General features: G+C 37.0%; 1 protein-coding gene across 1 annotated transcript in view; it reads right to left on the bottom strand.

Moving 5' to 3' along the window:
• Nucleotides 1–6,433: 6,433 nt before the first annotated feature.
• LOC143669150 (uncharacterized) overlaps nt 6,434–17,190 on the bottom strand; it is an 87,350-nt gene continuing 76,593 nt past the window's right edge. The window contains exon 4 of the mRNA XM_077143739.1: nt 6,434–6,709. Within this exon, the coding sequence (XP_076999854.1) occupies nt 6,691–6,709 (19 nt within the window). The 3' untranslated portion in view covers nt 6,434–6,690. The remainder of the gene's footprint in view (nt 6,710–17,190) is intronic.

The following is a 17,190-nucleotide window of genomic DNA, read 5'->3' as shown; positions in this document are numbered from 1 at the left end:
AAGCTGATTTTATGAGTTCAGGCGAATTCATTCATTCAACAAATATTCCTTGGATGCCTGCTTCCTTTGATGCATCATGGGTGGTGGAAATCCCAATGAATACAAAGGCAATGCACAAATCTACCCAAGTTGGAGTGAGAATTGGTAGCGATTTGGATTCTGAAGACCACAAGTGACAAAGCTATCTATACTCAAGATACATACCATCATGAAACAGCTAAATGTTTTGCTACTCATTAGAACTTTATGCCAAGTCATAGGAGTGTATAAACTTCTGGAACCTTTGTAATACATATGTAAAAATAATTATAAGATACTGGATGACTGTGTTTCTTATCCCTCTTTTTGGAAATTATCCTAACTGATGGCCTCTCAAACAGATTTTATCCTTCTGTCCTGCCTGCTCGCCAGCCTGGAGGCCTTCAGAGTCACTTGATCTCTTTACTCTACTTTCCCCAACATGTGCTGTTCCATTTGATCTTTATGCCAATATCATCAAGATTCTTACTTTTGTCCCCTCTTCACTGCTGGTTGCTATAAACAGCAGTTTACATTCTGCTCTCGGTCAATCGCATTTCACCAGCCTGCTTTCTTGCATCTCTCTTTGAAAGACATGATTAACAATAGCTGCTAAAATAATTTTGCCACATGCAATTCCTATCTTGTAAACCTCCTCCAAGGACTCCAATAATTCCCCATTACCCTCAAGATTAAAGCCAAGATCTGGATTATGAACTGGTCTCTCCCTGTCCACCTCTCAATGCTTATTTCCTTCTCTGACCTCTGTGCTTTTTCCAACAAAGATCCCTTCAACAGTCTTGCTTATGAAGCTTCAGACCAAGTTGCTAATGACTCCAATGCTATTAATTGCAGCTTTATTTTCCTCATTCCCCTTCCCTACCCCTCATTGATAAAGGTGCTAACAAGTATCAGAGCTGTCAGCATTCTCTATTTAGCATCATTACATGCTCTATGGCCTGCTCTCTTTCATCACCTTCAAAATCCAAACTTCCCTACCAATTCTCAGCTCAATTTGAGTAAGATGTTTTTCAGCTGCCAGGGTTTTGGTGCCCTCATGGCTTTAATAGAAAATACGTACATGGTATAGCATCACCATCAATATTTTTCCCCTAAAGCTAATTCTGTGCCCAGTGGAAGTTCAATAAATACTTGTTGATTTAATTCAGAGAAGACTGACAGTACCATAAAACAGAATCATTTGGATAAGTATGGTAAAGGTCAGATTGAAAAGCTTAAATTGTACAAATTTTAGTCAACACAGCCATTGCTTTCAAAGACATATGTAATGGATTAAATAGCTCTACAGGGGAATACCAAGTGGCAATCCTTTGGATTTCCATTTCGGTGAAACCATTAAAATGATTCATAATTAAAATACTAATTGTTGGAATGGGGCTAGTATTTTAAAGCTTTGGAAGCATTCCTTTTGGGCTCTTGTTTCACTTCTTAGGCAGATCTTTTCTTTCTAGATAAAGTAAGGTAACTGGAATGCAGTCCCTGTCTAAACAATCACAAATGGAGTGGAACAGAACTGTGAAGTTTAATTATGTAGGTCAGGCAGTGAAGAAAGAAGTGTTGTCTATTGAATAAAACATTCACCTGCAACAACTGAATTCCTAATAGCCCTGTTTGATTTTAATGTTTGGACAACTTCCTTCTACCTCCAACAATTAGTCAAATCATCCTGTTTTGTGTGTGTGCGTGTGTGTTTAAGTGATGGCTGATGCACCACACTCCAGAGACACCAATTTACTATTTCCTAAGAAGTTCATCTGCCCCATATCAGTCTCATCTTTTCAGTATCCCCAAAGTACCTTTTAGAGTTTCTGGAATTAATGCCTGTTAGGATGGGATCTCATAAAAGAATTAACCTGTAACATTAACACCCAGGCTTCACCCCTACATACAAAGGGTATACAAAAGGCTCCACATCTGCAAATTACTCCTCTTAACAGTTTCTAAAACATACACTGCCTCGCTCTGCTTCTTTATCTTTGTTTTCACCTGGGACACGGCTGCCTCCTTTTTTCTTTTTTTACATGCAGTTTCTACTCAACTTTCAAAGAGCAAATAAATTTCACTTTCTCACTTTCTCCTGTAAGCCTTCCATGATCACCTTAATTGAAAGTGTGACTCTTGTGAGCTTAAAAGCTCTCAGTCTGTTGAGTGGTCAGCACTTCCTGCCTTCAGGTTATATTTTCACGGGCATAACAATGTATTTCCCTCCAAAGACATGTAAGCTCCCCAAGCAAGATGGGCCCCTTTGCTTTCTTTTCCTAGAATCATGAATTCATTCATTACAAGAAGATTTTTTCAGTGAGATAGATTCATATTAAACAAACGTGAAAAATTCTGTTTCCCTGAAGGACCTCACAGCTCATTTTAGAAATGGGTAAATCTATTAGGCTCAGAAAGATTAAACAACTTGACTACAAGGATGCAGGATTAAATGGCAGACACTTGGAGTGTGGAAATGTTGTACTACTGATTTTTACCAAAACTTTCTATCCTCCTCATTACCTTTATGAAAGTTTAACCATGGAAGTTTGATTCACTGTTTTTCTGACTCTAAATGGCTTCAACCTTCTGTCTCCTTTAAATTTTTCTCCTCCTACTACTTTGCGGTGGAGGCTCTCTGGAGCTATCAAAATAAACCTAAATGACATGTATGATGTCCTCTCTTCTCCAAGTCTGTTCAATATCAGGTGCTAGCTTTTTCCTATAGGTTGATGTTCTTAAGATGAAAATGGGTTCATATTCTAATAAAAGCAGCACTGTTGTAGTTTTGGAAAAGTTTTCTGCCATTTTTAATGCCATTGAGGCTCCACTTAGTTGTCTATTTCATACACTCTATGATGCCTACGAGCTAGTACTACCTCAATTTCCAACACTGAGTCCACTCTAAGTGGGACCGGGTTACACTTGGCTCTTCTTCATAACTAAGCCTTTGATAGAAAGTCAGGAAATTGCCAAGACAAGTCAGAAAATATCTGTCAGGTTACCTCAGCCTGTACTCAATCAGGCATTGAAATAGAACATCTTGAGCAATTAAGTGGAATTAAAAATAAAATGAACCCCCAGAGACAGTCCTTTCTACTCAAGAACTCTCTAACCAAATGACACTACAAATATGTTTCACCTGCAGCTGACGGAGGGTAAAATCTGTGGATCAAGCCATGGAATAAAGATCACGACTCTATGAGTTTTAAATATCTCATAGAGTACTTGAATTGTATAAGCTTTTAATTTTCTTTATTCATGAGCTCAAAGGACATGATGTGACTGGGCATATTTTACTGTCCACCTTCATTAGACATTGTAGCTTAGAGCACAGATCTATCTTTTTCTACCCAGAAGGCCACCCAGATAGCTAAACAGAGTAAGAGAGTAATAGAGGTGGACTCCTCTGGATTATTCTCTAGCATTTTCACTTAATTTTCAGTCCAATTAGTGGATCTGTAGCAAAATGAGAATAAAAAGTTGAGACTGTGAACATTATTCAGGCATGTATTTGTCTCAGTTTCGGCGAGGCTACTATGACAAATACCATAGAACGACTTGGTTTAAATGGAAATTTCTTGGCTCATGCATTTGAGGCTTGGAGAAATCCAAAATTGAGGCGTCAACAAGGCGATGCTTTCACCCCAACGTCTGTAACATTCTGTCTGTCTGGCTGCTGACAATCTGTGAAGTTCCTTGGCTTGTATCCCTGCCTTGTGGCACATGGTGACTTCCTCTCCTTTCTTTTCTGGGTTCTGTTAGCTTCTGGCTTCTGGCTCCTCCCCATGGCTTTCTTTCACACTGGCTTCCATTGTTGTTGTCATTGTTGTTTGATAAATAGGCCTCCAGTAATCCAGATAAATACACAACATTTTTCAGTTGGACCACACATTCATTTAAATTACCATGTTCAAGATTTACAATGGGTTCACACCCACAAGATGTGGAGTAAGAGTAAGAATATGTCTGACTTGGAGGACATGATTCAATCTACCACAATATTCATTTGATACATTCATTCATTCAATAAATGCTGAATGCTTACCATGTTCTCAAAACCATGCTCACAGAATTAGTGTTGATGTAAATATTTTTATGTTTGCCGAAGACTAAGCTTCACAATGATCTGGGACAGTAAAGAAGAAAAAAAAAATGCTATTTTGGGGATAATAGCGAACACTTATAAAGTGCTTTCTCTGTGCCAGGAACTATTATAAAGATCTTACATATAGTAACTCCTATAAACTTTGCAGTAACCCTGGGGGGTAGAAACAATTATTATCCCCTCTTTAGAGTTGGGGGGATTGAAGCACAAGCACGTGAAGTGGCTTGTCCCCAGTGACATTACTACTAAGTGGTGAAGGGAGGGTTTGGACCTGGCTTTTATGCTCTGGGGGAAGGAGAGGATGAGATATCCCATTTATTAACTCTCATGATGCCAGAATGTCATTTTATTTGTTTGTTTATTTATTTTTGGTAAGTAGGGAAAATTATAATGGACAGCTTTCTAACACATTTAGGTTGTATTGTGTAAAAACTAAGAATATTTACACAGGTAAATAAGATCATCATGGAAAATCATGGATAAAGACATATTATCTAAACATCTAAATATGCCATAAGCAAAAGGGATTCATATTTATTTCAATAAGTGAATGGAAGAGATTCAATTCAGTTCACTCTCAAAAGGTTAGTCTTTAAAGTTATAATAAATTCTGGAAAGCTGGAAGTATTACATACTGAAGCTTTGATATCTGAATAAATCCTGTTTGCCGAAGGTTTATAGGGCTATTTTTCCTGGCTTGGGATGCGGAAAGTATAATGAGGAAGAAAATGATGAAAGATAAAAAAGCACGCACTTTGGGTATCCAGTATTCCCATTCCTATACACACACACACACACACACACACACACACACACACACACACACATATATATATATATATGGTCACATATATATATATATATGTATGTAAAATACTTGTCAGTTGGTATTAATCCACTACTGGAAAGATCTGCATTGTACCAATCCTTTCTCTTTTCACCCCACATTCCTGAAATAGCTTTTGCCATCATATGGACAACTTTGCACCTCATGGCTATGTACCAGGTTGCCCAATGCCTTAGTTCAAGTGCTTCCTTTTGATCATTCATTTACCCTAAAAGACAATTTTATCTATTTCTATTTCAAATTTTGTAACTGAATGTATTTTGCAAAGGCCTTCTCCATTTGATCTTCTTTATATTATCATATCAATCTATGTTTTCATTTATAAAAAATTTTAAATGGGAAGTGAATTCTAACATTATGTGAATTAAGATTATATCTTTTAAAGTAAAATCCATACCATAATGTCACTTTGGGGAATCTATTGCATATAGTTGATATAATTTGACATGACATGAATATCACTTTTTAAAATATGCATATGGCTGAAAGACAATTTTCAATGGATCTCTCATGTTTTGCACATTGACAGCCTTTGTTTTGGACTGTCCTCTCAAGGATGTCTGTATAGTGAATAGCCTTTGAAGATAGAGTGTGTCTCTCTCTGGAGCAAAAGGCAGGCATTCTTTCTGTTCATCATAAAAGATCTGGGTTCTTTAAGCTCAGGGCTCCCCTCTCTTAATGCAGCCCTTTACATGTACAGGTGTCAACTGGCTCTCTTAGCATTGCTTTGTGGGAACTGGCTACTGCTATTTCTGTGAATCACAAGGTTCTTTTCTCTGATGCAGGTGCCTCACATCTTCTGCCAGCATCCATGGAACTAAGGCAAGCTACCTTGTTAACTTGAAAGTAAAGTAAAATTTTCAACCCTTCACAATTCTTAATATTCAGAACATGTAAATAATTTCATTTTGAACAGGCACTCAGGTTCAAATATAAAATATTTCTTCTCAGGTCCGGTCTATTTGATATATTTTATTTCAAATCATATTTCTAAGAAGAATAAATAAACCAATTTAGCAAATGATTTTTTTTAATCCCAAAAGCTCAGGAGCTATCCCTAAAAAACACAATTATTTCGGGAGGTAAGGGATGTAAATAATGGAGGAAAGTAAGGAATAACAAACCTGAAAAGGTTTTATTTGGCAGGTTGGCTTTAATTTTCTTATGATAAATTTTCCAAAAGCAAGTAACACGGCAACAAAAGACAATTCCAGGCATTTTCTATCCTGTTGGAGTCACAATAAATAGAAGAGGGCTAGCTACCCATATTTTTGCAGGTTTCTGATTATTATATTAACGTGAATATGATTTAGATCAAATGCCCAATGATAAAAGAGAAAAATAAAGGTAGAGGTTGCAGAACTTATTTAAACAGGTGTATATCTTTCTTTACTTGGTGATCACTTGATTAGAGGAAATAGACTCTTATAATGCAGGTGTTAATAATTAAGTTTGGCATATATTGACTAAGTCTCAACTTTATTATCTACCCCGTTCACACTGCAATCCACCAGGTGACCTTTGCCTTTATTGGCCAGAGGAGAGAGTAATGATAATCAACAAGGGGTGCATGGTTACTTGGAGAGTTCCCCTCCAAGTAAACATAGTTCTTCATATGGGAGCACTATTTTACCTGGTTAATGTCCCCTGACCTCCATGATGATGTTTCCTTCTGCTTCTATTCTGATCAGTCCAGAAGCTTTATAACCCCCTTAGGTCATTTCGGTAACTGAAATCTAACGCAGGTAAAAAGAGAAATGGAAAATTATGTTCACACTTGTCTAAGTTTGCTAGGGCTGCCATAATAAAGTCCCGCAAACTGGATGGTTTAAAACAACATACATTCATTGTCCCACAGTTCTGGAGGCTAGAAGTCTAACTTCAAGGCATTAACAAGGCCTGCTCCCTCAGTCTGTGGGTTACTAGTGGTGGCCGGCAATCCAGGGTGTTCTTTGGCTTGTAGCCTATCTCAGCTCTCTGCCTCCATCACATGGCTCTCTTCTCTTTCTGTGTAACTGTAGTCAAATGTCCTCTTTTTGATAGGTCAAGTCTACTTAAAATTTAGGCCTAAGAGTCACCCCCAAGAGAGCCTCTTTTGTTGCTCAGATGTGGCCTCTCTCTCCAGCCAACACAGCAAGCAGTCTCACCACCCTACCCCTCTCTGCGTGGGACATGACTCCCAGGGGTGTGGACCTTCCTGGCAACGTGGGACAAAGATCCTGGAATGAGCTGAGACTCAGCATCAAAGGACTGAGAAAAACCCTAGAATGAGCTGAGAATTAACATCAAGAGACTGAAAGAACCTTCTCAACCAAAAGGGGGAAAAGTAAAACGAGACAAAGTGTGAATGGCTGAGAGATTCCAAACAGAGTCGAGAGGTTATCCTGGAGGTTATTCTTACGCATTAAGTAGATATCACCTTGTTGTTCAAGATGTAGTGGAGAGGCTGGAGGGAATTGCCTGAAAATGTAGTGCTGTGTTCCAGTAGCCATGTTTCTTGATGATGATTGAACAATGATATAGCTTTCACAATGAGACTCTGTGAATGTGAAAACCTTATGTCTGATGCTCCTTTTAGCTACTATATCAACAGAAGAGTAGAACATATGGAATAAAAATAAATAATAGGGGGAACAAATGTTAAAATAAATTCAGTTTGAAATAGTGGTAAATGAACGAGAGGGGTAAGGGGTATGGTACGTATAGTTTTTTTCTCTATTATCATTTTATTTCTTTTTCTGTTGTCTTTTTATTTCTTTTTCTAAATTGATGCAAATGTACTAAGAAATGATGACTATGCAACTATGTGATGATATTAAGAATTACTGATTATATATGTAGAATGGAATGATTTCTAAATGTTTTGTTTGTTAATTTTTTTAATTAATAAAAAAAGTTTAAAAAAAAGTCCTCTTTTTATAAGGAACACCTATCATATTGGATTAGTGCCCATTCTAATACAGTTTGGCTTCATCCTAAATAATATCCTGCAAGATCCTATTTTCAAATTTCAATTCAATTCATAACACCATTCACTTCAGTTATTCGGGACGAACCAAGGTTGGGAGCCTCTCCTTTCTTTCCACCCAGTCTGCTCTTTCTCTTACTAGCTTTGTCCTGGAAAGAACTGTCTCAATCCTATGTTGGAGAGACTCCAAAATCAGGTCAGGAAGATTATCTCCAACATGTGAGTACAAATAAGGCAACACTGAGTAATAAGGCAAAATTCACTGGCTCACTGTACCTAATTACATAATGAGGACCTCACCCCACCATCCAAAATCTCTCTTGGTTATTTCTGGGATTTCCTTGGCCTTTTTCAGATGTGCTCACCAACATTCCTCTCGTTTTTGTCCAAACTGGCCCTTGTCGGTGTCTGCAGCTGCCTGTGCCCTATTAGAACCTTGATCCACTGTCAGGGTATAGATTCCAAGTGCTCCCCCAGCTGTAAACCTACAGGCACCAAAGATGTGCTATTCATGTCCCACTTGAACAAGTAGAGACATTTCTCTCCCCTTGATCTCCCTGTCCCCATTATGTGCTATGCTGCATCACTGAGGCTTCAAAGTCTCAAAGATAAGCTCTGTATCTCTCAAAGTTCCTCTTTCTTGCTTTTGTCTTCAGTTCCTATTTTGAGAAAGTTCTCACTTAGTCTCCAGGGCCAGGAGTGGAGGTATAGAACTGCTCTCCTTGTCTAGTCTTTTCCCACCCCAAACTCCAAGCTTTCTGTACAAACCTCCCCTTCAAAAGCCCTTCCCTTCCATTCAAATCAGTATGCAGATAGTAACAGAGGCCACTTCTCTCCACCAGTTCCTCATCCCTGCCTTAACAATTTGAGTACAGACTCCCTGAAAGCAGAGAATAAACTTTGTCATTGTTTTCTGTGTTTCACAGAAACACAAATCCACAGATTTGAGAATAGAAGTCAAACCTGGGACTTATTAAGTGCTATTGATTGGTTATCTTCACTAAAAAAATGCCTCTCAGGTTATGAACAATCAGCAATTGAAGGTAGTTACAAGACTTAAATTATAAAAAAAAAAAAACATATAGAACACAATGAACAAGAACTTCTGAAGGTGGTTTTACTGTTTCTAGAAAACAGAACAAATGTGCATTAATCAAAATGATATAGAGAAACACTTAAGTAAGTGAAATGGGGTCTGTGCAGCTGACTGCTTTACAAAACTTGACAAATATTTGTCCCCCAGTCCAGCTCATTTGGACTTATCTATGGTTGTACCAAGCAAGTCACTCTGATTTAGAGAAACCTGCTCTTCATGTAGGGGCAGGTAATCGCTGGTTGCCTCACCCTCATCCAAAATGCATTTCAGTTGGGTGTTCAACAGTAAACATGGGTCAAAAGGGACATTCTGATGGAAGTTACATCTGCTTCAGCCATTTAAGGACTGGGTGCAGAAAATACAGTGAGCAGGAGGTTGCGATGGCAGCAGCAAAATGCTCTCTCTGATGTATCTGCTCTGCTTCAAATCTAAAAAGGTTTATGAAAGAGATGCAGTTTAGAGAATGACTTCATTCCTCCTTTTGAAATATTGATGCTTTTCTAAGGGACAGGAAATGAGGGAAGTGGTTAAGGAGTTCTACTCTGAATCTTTGGAAATAGGAGAAGTGGGAACAAGTGATGTTAAACAAGATTATATAGGCTGAGCTTTGGGGAACTTATGTCCATGAGTTCAAAGTTGGATGAGATATGTTTTAAAGGTTTTTGGTAGTACAATTCGTACAGTTTAGCAGATCACTACACTTCTGTTAGGTAAATGGAATAGCACAAAGAGGAGAACATTAGAATGAAGTGTGAAGCCATCTCTTGAGCCACATCTGACTGTGTAAACAGGAAGCTATGAGTAAATCTAATTATTTTCCTAAAAGTCATATGCATAGGATGTCTCAAAATGAAGTTGATTTCAAAAGAATTAACGTAACCTGCTGTTTTCAAACACTTTGTGTCGTTTTCCACAGTCTATGGAAAGAGTTGATATTTATGAATCAGGCTGCTTTTTAAACTTTTTAAAAAGAACCATGGTAAATAAGATTACTGAGTATTAAGCTACATATTTTTATTCCTTATGATATTTAGCAAACTTGGAAGAAAACTTTGTCACTAAGGTTAATAACTGAGCATGCATGTCACCTAATCACTCTGATAGACAACATGCAGATTCAGAGATAATGTTTACTCACCGAAGGGTCAGTGCTTCTCCTTTTGTTTTTTCTCCATCAACTTAAGTTTGGCCATTTGATTCTCACAAGCTCCCATCCCCAAAGGGCAGGCCCACAGGCAAGCATGCGTAGACTTGTATCAGAGAAGTAAATGGCACACTCCACCTGTGGGGCTTCAGAAAGCTGCTTCCAATGAAACCTTCCCTGAAGAAGAGCTGGTTGTTCTGCCTTCCTTTCCACCTCTTCCCTCACTTCCTCTGTTCTTTGATTTAATTATTCCTGCTTAACCAATTGAAGCAAACACTACAACCTAAAAATATTCAATCATTCCTCATTCAACAGAAATGTGTTGAGCATCCCGTGTGTGCCAGACTGTCCCTAGGGATGCAACGGTGAACAAAACATGAAAAATCCTGACCCCATGGAGCATTTCCCAGTCAGGGAAGACAGACAATAAACAGGTAAGTAAAATATACTATGATGACAAGAGCTGTGGGGAAAAATAAAAAGTGCTAGAGAAAGATGGTGTTGAATTTTAAATTGGGTGTCCAGGAAGGGCCTCACTGAGAAGGCATCAGGTGAGCAAAGATTGCCTGGAGGAGGAAGCCAGGCATATATCTGGAAAAGCATCCAGGGAGAGGGAATACAAAAAGTACAGGGGTGAGGCAGGACTGTGCCTGGCAGGGTCAGAGAAGGCTGGCAGCAAGTCAGTGAGGCTGGCGTGAGATGAGCTGAGGGGGTTGATGAGGTCAGAGAGTTTACAAGTGTGAGAAGTGGGAAAAGATGACAGCCTAGGCCCTGTGAGCCAATGGTAGGAACTTGCCTTTCCCAATGAGGAAGAGGTGATTACCATAAACCATGCCAAATGGTGCTAATCATGTCCTGAAAAGTTTATTTGCAACTTACCTGCTTTCTCCCATGTAATTCTCAATGACCCCAATGGTTGCATATTATTCTCCCTACCTTACAGGTCAGCAAATAGAGGCCCAAAAGGACTTGCTCAGGATCACGTGGTCAGTGAGTAGCCTGTCTGTTTCGAAATACCTACTCCTTGTCCTATGCCATCTCTCTTGCTGTGAACCATAAATTAATGGAGAAATAAAAGATTATCTGGAAAAATATTGATTGGGACACTGAGTAACCTGTTATAAAAAGACATTTTAGATCTTAGCTTACACAAGGGATTAAACTAAATTCCAGATGCACAGAAGAATTAAATACAAGCTCAAATCTTAGAAAACTAGGAGAAAATAAGAGGAGACTGTATGTTTAGAAATGTGTGGGGCAGAAAACACACTAAGATGTGATAGAAAAATATCAGAAAGAAAAATGGGATAGTCTCATCACATAAAAATTTCAAACTTTTCTTTGTACTGTAAAAAAACAAGCAAAATGCAAGGAAATTTCAAATTTAAATAAACTCAATATACAAAAGGATTAATTTATTTTATAAAGTGCTTCCATAAATTTATTAAGAATGACACTAAAATTTGATTAAAAATGTGCAAAGCATATAAATACAATTTTAAATAGGAGGAATATAACTAATTAACAAATATAGAAAACGTTCAATTTCATTAATAATCAAAAGAAAGGAATGAAAAAATATATTTTAAACCTATATTTTAATGATAATATTGGTAAATACTAGCAAAAATGCATAGAAGAAAGAACTGTGTAAACTTTGTTGTTGTTTTTGTTAGTCATGTAGCTTATTAATGTCTATGATCCAGTTATAATTCTTCCTTGGCAAAGTCTTTTGCTTTTAAATTAAATGGAATTCCAACTGGTGGGTTTAATGTAAAAATTTTGGGTGCGGCCAAATCAGCAGAATCTAATAAAGTCCACCTGGGTCTCCTGGAAGGCCTTTTGTTGATGGCTGTGCTTGTACTTATTTTACCCTTTAGAGAAATTACACACTTTGAAGAGATCCTAAAGATAATATATTCCTGGAGATAAGAGGAAAGAAAACTATTTGTAATCCATCAGCTTGAGCTAACCATTTTATGCTTCTAACAATTATTATTTCATGTTCAACTGGAGAGCAGAGAAGGAAGGCCTTTAGATTGTCATTGATGGATAGGACTTTTGAGGCGTCAGGATCCCGACCTCACCACCTGTAAGAGCTCTGTTAATAGTGTCAAGAGGTTCTTTCATTTACATGTATGACTTCCCTGCTTACTCATTCTCCCCAGAGTCTGGAGATTGGTGTCCATGGAAAATCACATGAACATTTCAGCTAAAATGCACCACTCAACTAAGACCCTCACAGGAAAGACCATTCCAGAAGAAAGGACTTTTTACCTTGTGTAATCTGCCATGTCTTCAATTAGCATATGCAAGGGAATTTTTATAGTGGTTTTGAAACATCATTTGGAATATCTTTATTATTCTGATGAAAGTGGTTTTAGTTTCACTGGATACCATTCAGTAGAAGGCAGGTTGACTTCGGCAAGGAACAACTTTTTGAATTGGGAGTGGGAAGTGACGTTTCCTAGAAACTTCTGCACTGAATCATTTGGTCTTCATAATAAGTAAGAGACACCAAATTATTTTATCTATCAAGATTTTACCGTGTCTTATGAAATACGCATTCAGTATATGGAGAACATTCATTTACTAGGAAAAGATGTCCTCCAAAAATTTTAAAGACAATTCACACTGAACTGGGCGTCTTTGGACCCAAAGCACTTACTTCTAATTTGGGAACATACTAAACTATTTCAAAGAAAAAAAAATTCAAAGATGTTTACATGATTCTTGGGCACATGAAAACTCATCAGGAAAAAAATTCATCAGGAGAAGACAGACAAGAGAACTTGCCAAAAACCAAAGAAGCAAAACGAGAACTCTGAAATAACCCGTTCTTAATTTTATAGCAAGATTTATTATTTTGAAATTTATCATAAAACTTTAAATCAAAATTAAAATCTAAGTTTATTATAAATATTGTTTGAAGTATTATTACAAATGAAATGAAATGTTGGTACGAATTTTTTTTTATTATTTATGATTAATTTGTATATGTAATTATATGAAGAGAAATAAGATTCTGGATGATATTCCCACTCAGGCAACAAGAAGTTCTCTGGTATCATTTCCAAAAATCAGACTGGTGAGGTTGGAATAGTGAAGAGAAAAAAAACAACATTTGTTAAGTGGCTAATATGTGTTGGAAACTGTCACATACTTTTTATACATTTTAATCCTTTCAAAAATCTTGCAAGTTAGATATTTTCTCCACTTCATATGAAGGAACTAGTGCTCAAAGAGATTGAAATACTTTGCCCAAGATTATCACTTTTTAACCTAGATTTTTCTAATACAAAAAGTCCATGCAATTTTCACTACTATATCATTTTTTAAATTTATTTATTTACTAATTTAAAAAAATTTAACAAACGAACTAAAACATTAACACGTGATCATTCCATTCTGCATATATAATCAGTAATTCACAGTATCATCACTTAGTTGCATATTCATCATTTCTTAGAACATTTGCATCAATTCAGAAAAAGAAATAAAAGGACAACAGAAAAAGAAATAAAACAAAAACAAACCAAAAAAAAGATTATACATACCATACCCCTTACCCCTCGCTTTCATTGATCACTAGCATTTCAAACTAAATTTATTTTAACATTTGTTCCCCCTACTATTTATTTTTATTCCATGTGTTCTACTCATCTGTTGACAAGGTAGATAAAAGGGGCATCAGACACAAGGTTTTCACAATCACACAGTCACATTGTGAAAGCTATTATCATTATACAATCATCATCAAGAAACATGGTTACTGGAACACAGCTCTACATTTTCAGGCAGTTCCCTCCAGCCTCTCCATTACATTTTGAATAAAAAGGTGATACCTACTTAATGCGTAAGAATAACCTCCAGGATAACCTCTTGACTCTGTTTGGAATCTCTCAGCCATTGACACTTTGTCTCCTTTCACTCTTCCCCCTTTTGGTCGAGAAGGTTTTCTCAATCCCTTGATGCTGAGTCTCAGCTCATTCTAGGATTTCTGTCCCATGTTGCCAGGAAGGTCCACACCCCTGGGAATCATGTCCCACATAGACAGGGGGAGGGTTACCATATCATTTTACAAAGTATATTCTATAGAACATTAACATATGTTCCAAGGGGTAAAAAAGCTGATTCCATATATGCACATTTAGTAGAGACTGGAAAGATGATTTAAATACTTTTTTTCCCTACAGACCTCTCTAAGATTTTAATACGTGAATGTGTATTTTATATAATGGTCAGTGTTTAACAACCATCTCTATTATTTATTTAAATTTAATCAGGAATAATAAGGCTTGATTTGCAGCATTTGCCTATTGCCAGTCGCCTATTTCTGTGGTGTAAATACTCCCAGACAACACTGGAAGGTACAGCTAGCAAAAATATATTTCTAAAGATATAAGAAAAACTTACATAACTTGCCTAAGGCACATGTGATCCTTAATCCCATCACCAATGCTGCCACCAGCTCCCCCAAATATTCACAAATTCCTCCAAGTTAGAACACTTCAACAGCTCATTAACAGCTGCTGCTCCTACTTCTAGATTTCTCTTTATATCTACCATAAAGCCTTTACAGATGATGAACCTTGCATCTTCAGCCAGCTACATGATTTCTGCAGAAGGTATTAATGTGTTGCTGCTCTAGAGGAATTTATATTTGAGAAGTTATTCCTAGAAATAAAGGGGAAAGTTCCTCTTGGAGCTCTTGGTTTTTGTTCCAGGTGTATCTTTTCTAGCTGTGGGACCTCAGGCAAGTTATTTAACTGCTCCGAACCATACGTTTTCAACTGTAAAATGGAAAAAAGGACCTCTACCTTGCAGAGTCTTTCTAAAGATTAGAGATAGCACATAAAAAGTACCACTCTGGGCAGTCCAAGAAGTCCTGATTTTTTTTTTTATCATTAAAAGTGAATAAACTCAAAAAGAAAGTGATTAAACTAAAAAAAAAAGTGAATAAAATTGAAGAATATCTCTTATGAAAGAATGACACAACAGATTAACATACACACGAGGGAGATTCTTTGGATGAGGAATGCCCGAGTTATTCAAATTCTGCCACAGTTTGGAGTTTGTTTAAAAAAGTGTGAGACTTAAGAATCCAATTCATCCACCTTTCAGGTGTAGGAACCTAATGAAGTCATATCACCTCTTTGGGCCTCAGTTTCCTCACCTACAATTGATAGAAATTTATGTTATGTAAGAACTTCATAAAATATAAAATGGAGTGGAGAAAATGGGTGTAAGAAGCTCAGGACAGGCTTATTGAGAATTAGCGTCTGGCTCAGGGACCACCTCCATTTCCTCTAGGCTCCCAAAGGACCTAGCAAATGCCTTTGTGCAAAGAGGATTTGGGGGCATCTGAAGATGCCCTCTAAATGAACCCACTTGATTTTTCAGGGCAAGGTCTACATGTGTTTAGATTCCTGGATATTATCAGCCAGCAAACTGTCTCTGCTTAAAGAGAATGCTCCCTCTTATTGTTTTTTATTTATTTATTTTTGCTGCCAATGTCTAACTCTGATAGATAAAGAAAGCACTATGCCTATTTCAAAGTCAGATACTCTCACTGTTTTGGCTTCCAGGCTTTAAACTAATGTTCTTTAGCACTTGTTATCATGTATAAGCAACCTGAAGTCCTTTCATCTTTCGAACTTCCATCACAAATACTAGGTATGACCTAAAATTTTGCATTTTTCGTATAGACCTTTACTGCCAACCTTTGCTACTAGGTCATTTCTGTTAAGAGAAGGATCTACAGAGCTCAAAAGTAGATCAGGAGATATGGATCATATAAAAACAAGCACTCTATATCTTCTCCATTAAGTTGAATTTTTGTATTTTAGATCACCTTTGTTTCACTGTAATCTGAGATTGTGGTTGCCTAGGGTAACCACACTGCTACAGAAACTGCTAAAGAAAATGTTCTTTTAAAAAGTAGCACTTAGGCCTAAGTTCTGGTTTTCCAGCACACTTTGTGTGTAGTATAGGCCTAAGGGGCTCCTGGAGAAGTGAGAGGTTAAGTCGAGTGGAAAACAGAATTTGGAGATGGATGACATAAGTGAGAGGATAAAACACCATGAAGAGCTTGGCATCTTGTCAAGTGAGACAAACATGGTAAATTCTTGAAGGTTGTTTACTTCCCAGTAAGAAACAGCCAAATTCTTTTTACCCCTTTTCCTGCTCAACACACATAAACTTCCAAGAGACTCTAATGCGGCTGTTTCATGCTTTTCTCTAGTTACGTATTTGGGAAATCTTTGGCCCTCATTTGAGAGCTCCAAATTGCCGGTTTCTAAAATGCACCCAGAAATATTGCAATTCTGAAGATGTTCCTTACAGCATTACAAGGTATAGTGAAAAATGTGAAAACAACCTAGTAGAATATAATCTAATACATGATAATATTTTGGCAGAGGACAATATTGCTAGTAAGTTAGAATTATGTTTTCAAAGAACCAATGATGACATCAGAAAATGTATTACATGTAAATAAATGGATGTGAAACGATCAATAAAGAATTCTCAGAATTTTGGATGTGCCTATTTAGCTTTCTATGGTGTATGTATCATATGTGCATAGATGTATGTATGATAAGTGTACATATATAGAAAAAATTTGAAAGGAAATCAACACAAATGACATTGCAGATGTTTTTATCTGGCTTGTGGTATATCATCTAGATACATTTCTAGATGGTTAAATCTATTACAAAGGTTATTAATGTTTTATTTCAACTCAGTTACTTGTGTATGCAATTATACCTTGCTTTGTTGTGAAAAGGATTTAAAGTGCCTAGTTTTAGGACACTAGAAAAATCTACATTGAACACCAAAAAAAAAACTAGAGATGTTTTATACACATAAAAAATATATATATTTTCCCACCTCTCAATGGCCACCATCTAAATCTCCACAAACAAACATACATGCTCATACACACTCATAACGCTATATCATACACTCATGATGAATAAGCAATCCCTCTTCCAAGGGTGTGCAAACT

Source organism: Tamandua tetradactyla, chromosome 25 (assembly GCF_023851605.1).
Source record: "Tamandua tetradactyla isolate mTamTet1 chromosome 25, mTamTet1.pri, whole genome shotgun sequence".
NCBI classification, from domain to species: domain Eukaryota; kingdom Metazoa; phylum Chordata; class Mammalia; order Pilosa; family Myrmecophagidae; genus Tamandua; species Tamandua tetradactyla.
This window is presented reverse-complemented; position numbering and strand designations above follow the sequence as displayed.